Source organism: Etheostoma cragini, chromosome 6, assembly GCF_013103735.1.
Source record: "Etheostoma cragini isolate CJK2018 chromosome 6, CSU_Ecrag_1.0, whole genome shotgun sequence".
NCBI classification, from domain to species: domain Eukaryota; kingdom Metazoa; phylum Chordata; class Actinopteri; order Perciformes; family Percidae; genus Etheostoma; species Etheostoma cragini.
In genome coordinates this window covers 8,933,979-8,951,289 of record NC_048412.1, presented here as the reverse complement: position 1 = coordinate 8,951,289, position 17,311 = coordinate 8,933,979, and the positions used below count along the sequence as shown (strand labels likewise).

The window sequence follows — 17,311 nt, the reverse complement described above, 5'->3', positions numbered from 1 at the left end:
AAAAAAACACACAGAAAAACAGAAACCTGCATCCTGTTAAAGAAAAATATTGTGTTTAAGTGCAGTGTAATACACAAACTATTTTAAGTCACGAGTGTATGTAAATTTTCCTCACAGGGAAGTATGAAATTGTATTTATGTAGTTCATTCTGTTAAAGGAATGAGTTAGTCTTGCCAGACATATTAGAGCGTACCTCCATGTCGTCCTCGGTGTCGTCATCCAGCTCCACCATGGTCCGCTCTGGTCGGATCATTAACGGAGTGGAGGCCTTCCGTCGACTCGACATGATGAGGGGTCCTGGGTTTGTCTGGGTGGACAGCTGCCCTCAGTTGGTGCCTGTGATTGGCCCGTGATGATATAAAGAAGGCTAAGGGGCCCAGGGTGCAGAATGCAGGACTACTGTCACAGAGGGGTGGGTGGATAATCAGTTGCAAGTACCTAAAGATAGCCAGTGACTGTACTGGGACCCAGATACAGAACTGGGCTCTCTTTTTTTAATAGGACAGGTACCGACCACAGGACAGTTTCTGGGATGGGTGCCTGACGTCCAGTCCCCCCCAGGCGTAAGATTAGTGGCTGGAGCGAGAGTAATTGGAGGTCTGGTGGAGATGGGACTATTGTGGTGTGGTATAGGCCAGGCTCGCTGACCGTGTCAGCTCCGGGGCTGGCCGACCTCTTGGAACTGCATGACAGGATGCCACCTGGATGGAAGAAAGAAGAGCCAGAGTAGAAACACAAATCATTATTAACATTAGATGGTAAGGATGTCACAAAAACATACCTTCCGGTTTGAAAACAACAAAAACACGGACGATGACCCTTTTTTTAAGCATCGTCGATGCCAGTGTTAGCAGCATCGGTGCCTCTTCTGGAACTGATGGGGCAGTATAAGCTTCAGAGTGTTCCAGTCAATACATTCAGAAGAAGGAGGTCACGAACAAATGGCACGTCTTTTGAAAAAATTTTAACGAGAGTCAACAGAAATAGAGTCTACCCAACCTAAAAAACGTCATGTTCACTGCAAACTCACGGTCCTCTCTTTCCGATTTACGTGACACCCCTGTTATTTTGGCCATCTTTTGTTTAAAAAAAAAATTACTTTACCATAGTTTCCTCTACTTATGTTACCTATGACTATAGCGAATTTAATAAGTGAAAACCAGCAAGAAGTCACAGATCTCATCTGGCTGACATAGTCACTCAATACAAATCCTATGAAGATGGAGCCAATGAGTTTCACTAAATGAATTCACTTTATGTGGAGAAATTGGTATTAAAACAGTTTGAGACAACTGAGAGATAAAGGGAGAATAACCCAAAATGGGTAAGCAAAAACCTTTCCATACCCTTTCAAGGGCCTTTAAATAAGTATGCAGCAGGCACCAAACAAGCTGGTTAGAGCGTGTCAAGAAAGGCCCCACCATGCTGGGTTATTTAAGCTCAGCAGTGTCCCATGGGGATCTACAGCGAGCCACCATCCAGAAGAGAGGGTCGAGGGAACAGTCAGCCGGCAAAATGGCTGAAAATGAAAAGATCAAAAGGAAGTAGGGGTGGGAAGAGCGTTGCACTTCACGATTCGATTCAGAGGCCAACAATTCGATTCTAAACTGATTATCGAACCAATTTTTTTAATACACATTTCCATGAGTGATTTCAGAAAAAGGTTTGTTAGATTTTGACATTGACAGTATTTGTCACACACAAGTTTTAATGAAATGTTTTGTGCACTGAGGTTTTTATTTTGTAGTCATTCCATGTGTAACCCCTTAACATGCTTGGTCTTCTCTCACAGGGATCTTTCATGTCAGAGGCTCAGTCGTGTTTAAAAGTGGAGAACTGGCTTCTTAGAACATGAAACATGAGGTGGTCAGATGTAATGTGATAAAGTAGATCAACAGCCTACACATGTATGTGTTTTATGTCTTATTAGATCATGTGTATACTGTATATACAAAACATGATGGAGAAGAGATCATACAGTTACTGATTATGCAATGTAGAGCTGGAAATTAATTGCAATCAATTTTAATAAGTGGACAATAACAAAATGGGCATACATTATTTGTTAAGCAGAAATGGCAAGAATACCCCAGCTCTTGCCTCTCAAATATAAATACATATTTGTATGTTTCTTAGTGTTCTTGGACAGTAAATTGAGAATCTTTGGGGTTTGGACCGTTGATCTGACAAAATGAGCGATATGAATTTATCAACTACGGCTCTGGCAACTTCCAAATTGGCATTTCCCACAGTTTTTTACTCATCAGATTTATAATAGAAATGATACAATGATTAGGCCTAGGCGATAATGACAGCCCAACATCACTGGCTCTTGTACACCAGCCTGGACAAGTTTACAAAAGGGATTGTCTAGTGTCTATTTATGTACAGTAAAAACATTTATCATCATTCTTTGATAGCAAAGTTGGTATGGAAAAATATGCAGCTGACGGTAAGACAAGTTGTCCTGAGAAATATAGGCTAATAATATACGATTGTGCTGCAAAGTGTGAAAGGGAAAACCAGAGCTTCAACCTTAAAAAGTAGGAGTGGGCAATAAACAAAATGCCATTTATACCATCAGATGGGAAAAATAACTAGATGTATTGTACGTGTTTTAATTTAGAATCGTTTGATCGATAATCGATTTTGAATCAATTTGTGAGGCTAAAAATCAAAATCGTGACATTTTCTGAGTTGGACAACCCTATTAAGCAGCTTTTTTTTGGGTTTCTGTGAAAATGAAATCTCCATGAAAAAAAAGCAGTCAGGAAAAGCTGAAGGAGGGTGAGCAGAGAAAACTTTCCTGGGGTAATATTGTAATGAGAGGAGAGAGATGCTGTACTATCTGAAAAAAAGTATATTGATATTCTGGAGGCTTCATGCAGAGGCTTCATACTCATTCTCATGAGTAAAAATCAAACGAGTCGATGCAGCAGCGTTTTCTTCCATCAAGACATAATGAGGCTCCATAAAACCAAGTCGGCACAGAGAAGGAGGGAAAGCCCTCCACCAAATTAAAATCTCCTGTACACCACACTTGTTAATAACCATGAGGAAATATTGACAGAAGAAATAGCAAACATAGATCCTACTTAACAATATGATCCTATTTAAGCATGTACGGTTACAGTGCTAAAGGGTGGGGCAACAGTAAACATGCCATAACCCTAAATTAGGCGTTAAGATTCTACTGTAGCACAGATAGCTTAAAACCTGAGACGCCACAACTCAGAGTGATTTCTGTGGGTCGGGTATTGATTCCAATGGGAGAATTAAATGTGAACACAATGTACGACCAATTCTTTCGCGCCATAGTTACCAAAATAAATATAGGCCCAATTTTCCACAAGCCACATTCCTCCCAAATGTTGTGACACAAAAACGGCATTTTTTCAGTTGAAGAAATGTAGGCTACTTAGGTTGAGACTTGTTTCGGTCTCAGGAACAAACACTCGTGAGATCTGGCAACACCAATGAACCAAAGTTAACTAACGGTTTTTGTTGTTGTTTTGTTCATGCTAAATCTGACTTTTAGCTGTGTAAATATATAATGGGAGCAAAAGAAAATATAATTATGCAAATGTAACTTTTCATCCATCCACATGACGTTCACTACACTACACTAACGAGGTCACGGTCACCTAGGAGACAAGAAGTGTGTGCCGTTTCATACCACTGGGACAGCGCTTAGTTATAGAGAATCTTTGTTTGTAGTCACACCAAAGTGTCACATGCTTCATTTGGGCCACCTCGCCAGGCAGCTATGCCTCAATCACATGGCACAGTACCCTTCAAGGCTCCAAGGGTGTCCTTCGCTAGCCGACTCTTTGTCCCGAGATATCTCAACTCCTCATACAACCCACTGAGGCATCATTAGAATGCAGACTCATTGCCATGGTGTCGCTATAGCAACCGTGGACGTAGAGCTGTAGTCAAGTAGCTGCTACATCCATGTCACTGACAGAGACTGTATACAGGGATGACCAGAACACCGATGTTTGAGAGAGAGAGAGAGAGAGAGAGAGAGAGAGAGAGAGAGAGAGAGAGAGAGAGAGAGAGAGAGAGAAAAACCAACAGGACTAGAGAAATCTGGCACACATTACCAACAGGCTGTGTGCCTTGAAGGCCTGGTGAATTCATTCCGTTCCCATGCGTTGTTGAGGTTTATCCAGATTCACTCACTTAAAGTCAATGGGGAACGTCAAGTAACAAACCACAAGGAGAAAAAATTACTCCAGAATAATCAGTGCTTATCGTGAAGAGAAAAATATTGCTTCCGTAGTAAATAAAGGTTGCAAGCTTCCTGATTACTAACCCTGTTCTGGGTGATGATTACACCCATTGTTTAAACACTGCAGTGTACATACTCATTCTTCCACTCACTATCTGCCCCTCAAAGTTTGCCCAAAATCCTAAAATGTAGCCAACATCTGGTAAGAAGGAGCTGGGGATGCATCTGTCAGCTGCATCTCAAGTGCCCCTTTACCACGACCTGCTGAATTTCTGCCTTCTGCCTCGCTGCTGACACAGCCGGAACACTTTCAGTGCGTCTATATGGGCCACAGTGGATGGACTGTGTGCACAACGAAAGCGAGAACGCTGTAGCTGGACTGTTTTACCTCCTACTGGTGTGTTGAACCCACACAAGTAGAGGAAGAGAGGATGAGCAGTTCCATTTATGCAACATCTATATTAGTAAGCTGCAAACAACTGATATGTAGCTTAACAATGTCACATGTCATGAAAGCTACCAGTGGCTCCTCAATAATGTGTCACAAGTGAGATGGAGGACATCAGACACCGGTTTGCATATTAAATAAGTACCTGTTGAGTCCATGATAGAAATCTTTTTTTACAACATTAAATGATTTTGAGCAGAGACTGACTCAGAAAAAAGGAACCTTATCTTACACAATATAAACACAAACAGGTCTGCTGTTTGATATGTTGCAGTTGAATTGATCTTGTGTGAGCTGAGTGTGTCTCAAATAAAGAGAAAAGCCTGTGCAAAGAGTGCTGATCACTGAGGATACATTGGCATCAAGAGCCTCTTCCTCTCTTTACTCTACCAGGAGAGGGGCCACTCTCCTGCTGTCTTTACTGGCTGCTTGGGAGCACTGAATGCCATCATGGAAAAGATAATTAGTACTGTGTGTGATCAATAACCAGGAAAATGTGTAACTATTCCCCAGTTACACTAACTTTAGCAAATCAACTTGTATAACACCTTGATAATAAGCTCACTAACTTCAGACTCCAGTCTTAAGCATTTGGTGTCCCTGATCCATGTGGACATTTTTAAAATCATTACTTGGTCTCAAACTCAGCTGCTTTTATAACCCGGGTCAAACAAGTGAGTCTCGCACCTTTTCTTGTGTGTCTAACCTAGTCAGCCAGTTAGCATGCATGTGCAGAGTGAGCGCTGTGCTGGAGCCACAAACTCCCTACTGTCTGAATGCTCATTAAACTTGTATGAATACCCAGCCTGGCAGCCCCTTGCCTGCCTGTCTATCTGTACTCGCCAGTTGTCTGTCTGTCTGATTGGTGCATTATATTAGTGGAGCCATCTTTTTTGTTGTTGTTGAAAGAGCTACCTTTAATGGTGCAGCTACATTTATCAGCCCATGCGTACTGTAGCGAACACATGTGGAAATCAATTCAAATCCTTTGTACCACTGGGCCTGTCTAATATCTGAAGACAGACAGAGGATATAATAAGAATGAAATATGGTGGTGCTATAGGAAGGATATCTATCCAGAGAGCAGTGGGAAGAGAACAACACTAAAACACATGTGTCACAGCAGCACACTCTGGTCGGCTCCTATTTCTGTGCATCATTGATGTAATCTCAAGTGTAGTTGAGGGGAAACATACAATTCAGACTGTGTCCTCAGAAACAGAAGTTTTGGAATGGGGGTGTGGCCTTCCGTTGCAGATGTCCCATCTGAACCAGAGATGTTCAGATGGGTTTAAGTTAATTTGAGTCAAGTTTTGGAAGTTCAAGTCAAGTCTCAAGTCCCTGGCCACCTGATCTGACCTACACTGTACTGGTAAATCTTACAAATTCTAAGCATACGTGTAGCAAACATCCATACAGCACAGTATCAAAATCAGTTGTAGGATAACTTTATGGGGTCTACTTAACACATACCTTTAGCCCTCGGACCTGGTGAAATATTAACCTAAGTCTGTCACATCATATGAATACAACTATTTACATTTGACTATTCCCTGCATTAACACAACACTTTGCGATGGTTAGCTTATTATGTGTAATCAGTTTCACTCAAAAATATGTCTAATGTCAAAGTGATATAGATTACCAGTTACAGAACAACATGCATCTTATGGCGTTTTTCCACTGCTGGTAACAGCTTGACTCAACACGGCTTGACTCGCCTCTAGTCGACTCTTTCTACGTTCGTTTTCCATTGCAAAATGAGTAACGTCTCAGCGTGGCTGGTCACCATAGCTACGCGTGATGATGTAATTTTCAACGCGACTCACAACAGCACGTCGGCTACTCGCCACAGCCAGAAGAAAAGTTTTGTTTCAAAAGAAGCTGAAGGAAGCAACAAAAATCACCGCTAAAAAAAACAGGAGTTTGGGAATTCCGCCGGAGTTCAGACGTCGACATGACTGTTGTTCGCCGACACAAAAGGGTAAGTTAAGTTTCCTGATAACGTTATCTCATATTAGCATGTGTTAGGGGCCCCGGTCAGTATTTACTAACGCTCTACGCTAGCGTTATATAAAGTAAATGAACTTTAGCAACCATGACTACACACCAACATGTGTGCTGTTTGTGTTTCAGAGCATTCACGCTCTGCAAAACCGCCGCCGCAGACCGTCTGGTGGGCGACGTCCGACCGGTGAGATCTCCGGTTGTGACCTGCTGGACTTTGTATAATCTTTATGAGAGTCATGGAGAGACTTATGACAACGACTGGGATGCATCTGGGACCGCAGAGCCGGGGTGGACACTGTCACAGGGTGCAGAGGAAGAAGACCGGGATGTCCGGGAGGGTTTGATGCTCTACTTGAAAAGCTAAATAAAAACTTTTCTTTGATAACTTGTCTTGTTTTTTTAAAGTAAGTGTGCAATATTGGAAACGACATAAAGCCCCTAACAGCCCTTAATAATGAACAGTTGTAAAGTGAGAATAGTGCAGAGAGTAGATAATCTGTCGGTGTCTGGCTAGATTTATTGTTTAAATGTCCATTTGTTTCGGACACACACTCCGCACTCTTGCCTGCTAACAACGCAGGTATCCGACCAACCAGTAGTCTGCAGGTTTACACGTCACCTTTTGGGCTCGCCTCAGCTCGCTTGGAACCTCGACTGAGGTAGTACTAAAAAAAGTCCCCGGTAGCAGGTCCCATGGACTTTTTTTTTTTAAATGGAAAACCAAAAAAGGCGAGTAGAGTCGAGGCGAGTCGAGTAGATACCACGCAGTGGAAAACCGCCATTAGTGTCAGTCCAAATTACGCACAATAAGCAGTCTGAACTGGCTGATGTAATGCCATTTATTTTCTAAGTGTTAGTAGGCTTGGTGAAACTAAGTCCAGCACGAGGGAGATCCCACTCAGAAGAGGAGATGTTAGAGAGGCCAGCGTCTCCACGGAAAGTGACGCATGGATGAAAAAATGAACTAGTAAATTGGACTACAGTAACAGAAATTAAATGTGCAGAATTAAGACAGTCAAGACGGCCCACTGTTTGGTAGAGTGGGTACACCTTGTTCAATTAACAGTCTACAAATCATCGACGGGATCAATTACACATCACATGAGTTTCCCGCCTCCTGTGCGCCATGGATGTCTGAGCTTCAGCAACTCCTAACCTGTTCCCAGCATTAGCAAAACACGTTGCGATGGTTAGCTGCTTCCCTGTGACCATATGGTAAATGTCTCGTTCACACTGCGAGTGATTGGGTTCTTTTTGAGATGCCTGATGAAGTTCAGCGTTGTCCACCCGGCCACACACCTTGCATGTAGCTGTTTGCTTACTGCTTGTTTACAACATTTTTAAATGCAAAACTAATGACAAAGGACAACTCTGGGAGGTCTTGGTGTCACCGTCGCATGTTTTTTTTTTGTATGTGAGTGTGCGCACATATGGCGTTATGACAAAGGGCAGGGGACATGCAGCTCGTCATATTCTTTTCCCCAACGTATATGTGCCAATAAAAACAAAATAGAAAGACATTACATTTAAAAAGCAGTTATTGCATGAAAACAGATTGAAAACAGCTGAAGTCTTTTGGATGGAGTCGCAAGTCAAGTCTAAAGTCAGCTGTTTGTGTGACTTAAGTGCGACTGGGGTCCCCATCTCTGATTTGAACCAACATACCCCATATAAACCCTTTCTGATTAGGGTGTTATGATGTTCATAGTGATGTAGTTATTGAGGGGGGGGAATTCTTATGGATAACTAGAGTAACTACAGGACCTGTTGCTCAGACGTTAAGGTTAAAGGTTGCTGCTTTATTGACAGTGACACATTAAAAAGCAAGGTGTATGTGAGGTTAAAGGCTTGTCTGTTTTTCACTGAGGACTGTAAGGCATCATGTGCACACTGTGGATATGATATACAGTAAATTATAGCTGTCACAATTCTGAATTTTGCTGTACGTTTAACTATCTCAGGTATAATTGCAATTAACAATATAATTGTCTCTTTCAGTCAAATTTAAAAATATTACTTTTGTACAATTACATTTTTGATAAATTCCAGGATACATCTTTTGGTTACCATATATCACTATTACGTGACAAGGATAATGTAATAACACAGGTACACAGCCTATGAAGTAAAATATTTATTATCATAAAACATTTCTTCTAACTGTATCTCCACCGTCATTTTTGTTGCTATGAATGTTTATAGCGCAAATGCCTAAAACTAACTATAAATCATCATAGTCTGACTGATAATCACTTATATAATTACAATTTGGCACGTTAACAAAATCAAGCCCTAATGTTGCAGTTAGACAAAGATACCGCGATTATGTACACATATTGATGTAATAATTGTTACAGGCCTTCAGTAAATATAAAATTATACAATGCAACCAGATTGATCAGGTACACTTGAGTCTCTTTCAAGTCCCTGATATGTAGAGACAGCAAACAGAGTGCCAGAGTTTCAGGCAGGATGGCGACCTCTGCGGCTCCCGCACTTGAAGCCATGCATGAAGTACAAACCAGCCGGTAACACCAGGGCTCTAAAATAACCAGCACAACAAGACATGAAGGCAGCATAGAAACCACAAGCTGCAGACACACTGACTGTAACATTAACTAAAACTTTGAAGCTCGATCACACAGTTCATATCACAAGTAACCAAAACACATTGCAGAGGGAGTGCACACACTGCTTTTATGGAGCACTGCTGTATGGAGGGATTTTCCCTTTCTGACTGCTGGTCCACAAGTCAGCCACTGCGGCGCGGAGGACAATGTGTGTGTCTGAATTGTGTGGGTGAGGAGAAGCACCACCACCATTAATACAACGTGTCCCAGCAGGGGAGGAAGAGGCCGACTTCTGGACCGTCGCAGAATTGATTTAAATCTCATCATGTGCCTCCTTTTAGAGCCAAGCAGGGCTGCACTGTGTTTGAGTGCTTGGTCGGTTCTGCCTGGCAACAGAGCAGCGCTACTTTTGCTGGGCTAAGATAAAGCGTGGCTAAACAATGAAAATGGTTATTTTGTCACTGGAGCCAAACTTAGACTGGATTTCTGAGGCCGATGCAGATATTAAGAGAGTAATACAACAAAAAATATCGGTATATCATATTTATTTTCTTTTAAACATTTTCAATAAGGATCCCTTGCATGAAAACCAATAAATGTATTGCCCTAAAATGTTAAACTTCTTTAAAAGTGGGTTATCAAAGAACTGTTACCAAGGTATATACGGAGCAGGACTTTTTTGATTTACACAGTTGAGAAATAATCTTGTCAGGTCTCTCTGAGGGACAAACCAATAGGGACAATGTTCCTAAATGACTTCAAACCTATTTTTGTTTCGTAAATTCTTGTTACTTATTGGCCAATACACTGGCGCTGACCTATGTATCAGGGTGACAAAGCAGATTTTAGACATGCTCCCTTGATTTAAACAAAATTTGGTTACGTCCGCAAATTGTGTATATTGCAGTTTCACATTTTAAGGCCAGCACTTTTCCCTTAAATTATTTGATTCAATCTACTAAAAAGGGGCAGGAGCTATTTTTTACCACACCACACACCCATCAACTTTTGTGACAAGTTGCCAAACTTCGTGAAATAACAAAAAGATGGACTGGGCATCACTGCTGTGACCTTGTTTCACCTACCAACAATGTAAGAGACACATATATACTGTACAGTATGATGGGAACACTGTTAAGCAGACTACACCGCATTGGATCAAGAATCATGTCCTCCGTTCATTCGGGTTTACGTAACACAGACACATGGTGTCGCAATGTCAGACCTGTCTGCACACACAGGTGCACTGTCAAACACACACAAAGGGCTAGCTTTAAAAATATCCACATGTCACCCACTCTGCTGCCGATGGTTGGGTTACTATGGTAACACTGTAACCAACAGAAAGCGTGCGTGCACTTGTATCCACGAGCCGAAACCCAGCAGAGGTCAATTAGTGTCAGGACAGCAGCAACGTTTTGAAGTCCATCTCAAATTCACTTTTTCTGCAGGTCGGCAAGGTTTACACCATAAAACATTCCTGGCACGTCAGACTAAAATATTCAGAGGTAACGAACCTCGCGTTAGGCAGTGTACATGTAAAACATTACCGACTGCCTCCTCATCTGAAGGCATTTCCACACCTAATGGTCACTGACAGCAAACGTGAGAGTCAAACTATGGCTGAACATGAGGAACTGACGTGTGTCCAACACAGACACTGTCATGTAACATGAGGGCAATTCAGTTTGTTGCTGCAAACCCATGTGGAGTCACAAAATGACCCCAATGACGAAGGCAAACACGTCAGCGAGCATTCACTTGATGCCAGGGCTGTGAGTGGGATTGAAAAGCAGATGGGGTGCGTTTCATTACAGCAAACAGTAAAATACAGGGGTTAACCATCCCTCTTGAACAATTGTATCAAGCTTCCATGGTAATAGCCCCCCTTGCCTTGATTTTGCTGTCCAGCTCTATTCTCCTCTTCTGCTCTCACACTAATAGCCTTATGCACAACTAGCCACGATTATAACCTCGTTCTTCACCACGTCAACTTTGAGGGGCTTAAACCACCGCTAATGGTGCTCCTGGATTTTGTTTGGACAGAGTAAAATGTGAGTTTTTTGTTACAGTAATGCACTGTGAAAGTAGGGCAAGGGTCATCTTGCACCCTACCAGCAGCCTCCAAATTAGGTCAACAGTGACACAGTGTGTGGGAGGGGGTTCGGTTGTAGTAACCACAAATGCAATGTTTAGGTTGTTGGATAGTATTCATATTGTTGTACACAGTATGTCCTTTTATGTATGTGTGATTGCAAGAGAGGGAGAAAATGATGTATGTATTGAGTCCAAATGAGAAGGCTAGGAGACTTTGGAGCTCTGTGTTTCATTTTATTTATTTTTTTATATTGGAGCCTCAGCGAGCATTTGGTGCTCCAGCGGGGCCGGATTTCCGACCTGTCAATCTCTGCCTTTCCTGCAGTGGGTGTGGTTTGCAAACAGCTTTGGCCTCTCCTCATTGGTCTCACGCTGGCAGGAGGGGTGTGTCTCTGCTGTGCCAGAGGCTGACGTGGTGCAGTGCAGAAGGCCTTTTTAAAAAGCTCTCTCTCTCCTCATCCCCTTTTGTTTTGTTTTTCTTCCCAAACATGAATTTTGGAGGACAACGCGGGATGGGAGAAGATGAGCACACATGCTCACACAGGCATATACGACTTGCAAGGGTGTGAAACTAACTTTTGCTTGTAGTGGTCGTCGTGTTCAGAATTTCAGCAGAGGATTTAATTTGTCAACCGCGGAAGCAATATCAAGTTCTAAAAGACTGCAGTGGCAACCAGAAATGAGCCCTCTGCACGATGAGGTACTTTAATACATGCTTACACATGCAGAAGCACAACGCTCTACAAACGGCTTTGCACCCATAGACTTAAATATTAATCAATGCAGCAATAAAGCAGGGGTCTTTAATAAAATACACAGCTTATGAAATAACCAACTCCAGATACTAATGATGGGGTCCGGTGCACCTGCTCTTTCTCCCACACACTTCTCTTGCAGTCTGTCACTCCTCGGCCGTCTCCTGTTTCTCATTCACACCACTTAGACATTCGGTCTCTCGTGTCTTCTTTCTGTTCTTTGTCACTCTCTGGCTCTCTCGGCGTTCCTGGTTTTCTTTGCGACACCCTTTAGTCCGGTCGGATTTCCGACATGTTAAATAACACACACGTACCTTTAAATTCTTTATATGCTAACTGCGGTTTTCTGTTATCACTTCCATGTGCACACACTGGCAACACCATCTCCAGTAGAACACCAGTAAGAGGGACTGCCTTTATGGATACATAAAACCAGCATAATGTAAGAGCACCGTGACCTGTTGTGTACTTTACCTGGAAATGTTTTCTGCTTTGGTTTCCGCTGAGGCTGCAGTAGAAGATCTCCAGGAATCCAACTAGGTCTTGAGCTATGCACCAATGTGGACAACTGCTTTTAAAAGTTAAGATGCATCTGGACCTTTATTCTCCATCTGCTTCCTACTTCTGTCCTCTCTCGTCACTCAATTTTCTCTCTCAGACATCACGCATACTATCTCATGCAGTGTGGATTTCATGCTCCTCCTGTGCTTAAGTAACCCCTCAGCTATACCTCTTTTAATTGTCTCCTTCCCTCCATCACGTTCTCCCTCTCAGCCACACCTAAAGGTGATGAGCTCATGTGTGTGGTTGCCTTAGTCACCTAACAACACGTCGGAGAAGCCGGTGGGAGGCACAGCCGAGAGGGGACCTGAACCAAAAAACACGAACAAAGCACAGCGTAGCGTAGACGTTGATGTCATCACGAAGCCCAGCTGGGCACGACCGGCAGCGATGACAACAACCTACATCCTCCAACCTGTGATGACTCATTCCAATGTTTCACCAAGAGAACAGGCCCACATGAGTATATAGCTCGGGATCAGATGTGGCAGTGTAATGTGCAGTTAGGTAAAGCTGGATGTTTCTGATAAATATGAAAAACTACAACTTTTGAAACAAACCATAGGTGAGCCGGCACTCTAAAAATTATAGCCACACATCATGGAATAAAAGAAGTCAGACAAACTACAAAAATGTAAGAGCAATACACTGTCTTATAAAAAGCAAAAGAGGTATTATTGTTCACATTAAAATACTCCTGTAAAATAAAATATTTAAAAAAAAAAGTCCATTGTCAACAGCCAGGGTCCGAGCAACCATCCCAACTACGGCAGCTAACTATCTCCATTAAAGTTAAGAGCAAGTTCCAAGCTGTTAGCTTGCTTCGGATTAGGTTGTATAAACTGGATGGACATTTATTTTGTCAGAACACGCGTACGCCATAATAGTCACAGGTTGACGACAAGTTGATTTCTTGCCAGATGTTTCAACCGTGCGGCCTTGATCTGAAAATGTTAGAAAACGTATAACAAAGACTGTATTGTTTTAAACATATGGTATCGAGAAAGAGACATTATTTTTGACAACTTTACAGCGCACACACACACCACATATTTTCTCCCACAGCACTGAAATGGAACTCTTAGCAGTCCGAAACGGCATTGGACAATTTAAATAGCTCCCGCTAGCAAGGCTGACACATCCAACATCTGGCGGTAAGATATCTCTCAACAATCAGATCTCACGTGATTTATAAAAATTATATTGGACTGTAGTGCACGTTCTTCACTGTTAGACCGTACCAATGGTTTCTAAAATGAATCTGACAGACTGAGTCTGGTTGTTTTTCCACCATCTGACTACAGTAAAAGAATAAACGCCTCTAGGAGCAAATAGAGTGGATCACCTCACAGCTGGATGTTTGGATGTGACATTTTAAGAGGTCACAGTACATTGAGAAAACATTGCATGGCTGAATGGGCGATTCAATGAGAGTACACTCATCTTTTATGCCACTTCTTAAAAAAAAAATAATAGCTGTTCCTTACTGTAAACAATCCAAGGGATTGTAGGCTGTTCAGAAAAAAATCTCCTTACTAAAATGCTCTCTCTCTCTCTCTCTCTCTCCCTCTGCTGTCACAGTGTAGTAATGATGAGGCAATCACTAATGTTATAAACAACAAGGTAGGGTGGCGACATCTGTCCATTTCTCTAATCCCTTGAGCAATACATAGAAAAACAATTTCCCAAAAAACATATTTAGAAAGCGTTAATCTTGCATCTGTCAAAACTGTAAATTCTCCTAAATACTATATACACCCCAAACTGAACAAGAAGGGGGATTTTAAATAATCTTCCTTTACATTCATCACTTCTTTTCCAGTACACTGACTTGCTAACAGTTCATTTGTTGGGGCAAGCAACACAATCATGATTCACCTTATACACCTATTTTGGCTGTATTTCCTACGTTGTTCTGCAAAAAAGCTTGGCTACACAATCAATAGGCAACTGTATGAGATTTGAAACGTGACGGTCTACTTTTATCTACAGAAACTCTTTTGATTGTTCCGCCACCAATAAAAATGAGCCGGTTGTCAGTCTAAATTACATAACATTATCTTTGATTTGGCAGATCACACGTGGAAACCATGTGAAGAACAAAAATGAGCCACATTTCTACACACATGGAAAAAACAAGAGTGCATGGCTTAGTGAGCAAAGCCAAGTTTATACCCAGAGGAATAGCTGGTAACGGGTATGACAAGGGGGGTTAACTGCGCTGTGATCAAAATCACTTACATCTTTTACAGATTGGGCTCGACTGCTGTTGATCAAGGGATGTTTAGAAATACAACCTAGTGGGTCATCCCAGTATGAGGGGAATGTCGTCTAATGAACAAAATATTCACCAGACACACATAAGAATGTATGGGCTGACAGCCTTACTTAAAAAGCAATATCCATAACAGACACTCAAATGATTTTCAATGAATTGGCCCACCTGTAGGAAGTGTCAGAGGTCGGAAGACTGTGCACTGGTGAACAGGTGCATTCAATCACAGTATAATAAATCTGTTAGGGGTGGTTTATCACAACCACCACTATGTAAGATATGAAATGCTACTTTAATCTCAACTACAGTACATGCTGGCAGAGTCTATATCTAATTGTAAGTGGCACAGGGAGCTGGAGTGTTACCATTCCTAGAATTGTCATTGTCAGGTGTTACTTTTTTCGTGCTTATCATTTTCATTTTATTTTAACGTCATCATCAGCAATACCTATGAGTATGTCGTTGACAGACTCTAATCAAACCATTTTTATGTCCACACACACAACACAGAATACAGCACATTAACAGGCCAATAAACACTAGGTGTATGGTAACGCACCAATTCAACATTTCCACTTCCAATACAATTTAGATGCTTTTGTCTAAACCGGATATTGTCTCTTTAAAGTGTTCACTTCTACAATGGCTTAATGCTGCACTTATGTCACCTAGGATAATTATGTAGGGTTATAATAGAATCAGACTCAGGTCTGATGGATAAAACTCCCAAATTAGAAAATTTACACTGACTTTGAAGAAACGTTTTGTCATGGTCTCCCAATAATAAACCTATATAATAAAATAATAAAGCCAGAATAAACTACAAAAATATGTGGACTACATCCATTGGCCCACGGCAGCAAGCAGAATCCGCGTTTGAACTATGGCACTGGAGTATATTTATAATTATGTAGGTTATATTCTCATCCTGTATCTGTTTGGGTTAATCTCTCTTCTCCCTGACTTGACTACTGTTATCCCATGCAGCAGTAGAGGGCAACATTAAGTATGCAACGCAATGAAATAGATCAAACAACCATAATCGCTTCAAATGATTTCTCTGGGTTCAATAAGGACACATTTCCCGTTAGTTTAAGCGGAGTGTGTTGCCTCAACACACACACACACAGAGTCCGGGACACTGGGATCATTACCAAAGTTGATATTCTGAATTAAAGGAACCACACCTGACTTTTCACAGCAGTTGAAGGCCTACTGCAATGGCAGGACATAAATCAGCTCCTATGCTACAGTACTGTCTGTGTGTGTGTCTGTCTGCACGCACAAGAGCCGTGGTGTCGGAGGGGAGGAGGCGTCACCAGGGGTAACGTTACGCCTACATCACAGTCGCACAAATCAAAGTATAAACAACGTCGGACTCCAAAAGTTGCACTGAAACCCCCGTGCCGCTGGTTGTGAGCGGGTACGCCGGCGGCGGTAAGGAGTTTAACGGCCGTTTCCACCGGCCAGCCCGAGATGTGACAGTGGGGCGCAGAACGGCTCTCTCCCCAAATGTTCCCACTCTCGCCATCGACGTAACAACATGTCGGCGAAGGACGGCCATGTTTTGCTGGTTATGTCGACACGGGGAGGAGGAAAAGTAGACACGATGTTTCTCCCGTCTGCCTTCTCTCACCACGGCCGCAACGCATCAAAGTGAAACTTAAACACGGAGGGGGGGGGGAACGTCCAATTAACTTGGCGGACACATTGTCTCAGCACGCAGGTGGAAACGACAGGGGCAGGCAAAGTTCATGCGGCTAGACAAGTTAAAATATTTATACAGAGGCGTGTTGGTGTTTGGGAGCCACGCAAGGGAAGAGCAAACCAAGAGAGAGGCACAAAAAAACAACAACATGCTGTTTTAACTTGAGAGACTTCTGAGGGGGGAGCCGTGACGAACCATTAGAAAAACAGAGGAAGAGTTGATCCTTTTCTTACCTGCCCACCGTTTTGGCGCGATGCTCAGGTAGTGCGTACGAGTCCAAAGCGACTGCTAGACCCAGAAATAAGCCAAATCCGCTTCAAGCACTCTCGCGACGGTCCGATAACCGAGCAGACAACAGGCGACAGGAAAGAAAAAAATTGGCGATCACAAGGAGGATCTACGCCAAAAACCACATGATCGCCGACGTCAGAGTACGTATTTGCATGCCGTATCGGAGCGCCGATGTCAGTCCATGGCGGGTCCATAGTGTTACTGCTGGGAAAAGTTCAGAACCAGACGGCGTAAAGTGAACCAACTCTCTGTCCAGACGGCTGGAGGGCTGCCTGCGGCTCCATTAAGCATTCCCGCTGGTTTCATAAATGAATGGACTGCGCCGTTTTAACGTCAAGTTGTGCATGTGTTGATGATGCCT

At 42.5% G+C, this 17,311-nt stretch overlaps 1 protein-coding gene and 1 long non-coding RNA gene across 2 annotated transcripts in view; both read right to left on the bottom strand.

Annotated features, from left to right (window-relative positions):
- Nucleotides 1–6,216, bottom strand: part of LOC117945964 — a 19,072-nt gene extending 12,856 nt beyond the window's left edge. Inside the window, exon 1 of the long non-coding RNA XR_004656935.1 lies at nt 6,093–6,216. This is a non-coding gene — a long non-coding RNA (uncharacterized LOC117945964). The remainder of the gene's footprint in view (nt 1–6,092) is intronic.
- Nucleotides 1–17,311, bottom strand: part of LOC117945962 (zinc fingers and homeoboxes protein 2-like) — a 26,057-nt gene extending 8,746 nt beyond the window's left edge. Inside the window, exons 1-2 of the mRNA XM_034873706.1 lie at nt 16,893–17,311; nt 195–702 (exon numbers count right to left, since the gene is read on the bottom strand). Of these exons, the coding sequence (XP_034729597.1) occupies nt 195–287 (93 nt within the window). The 5' untranslated portion in view covers nt 288–702; nt 16,893–17,311. The remainder of the gene's footprint in view (nt 1–194; nt 703–16,892) is intronic.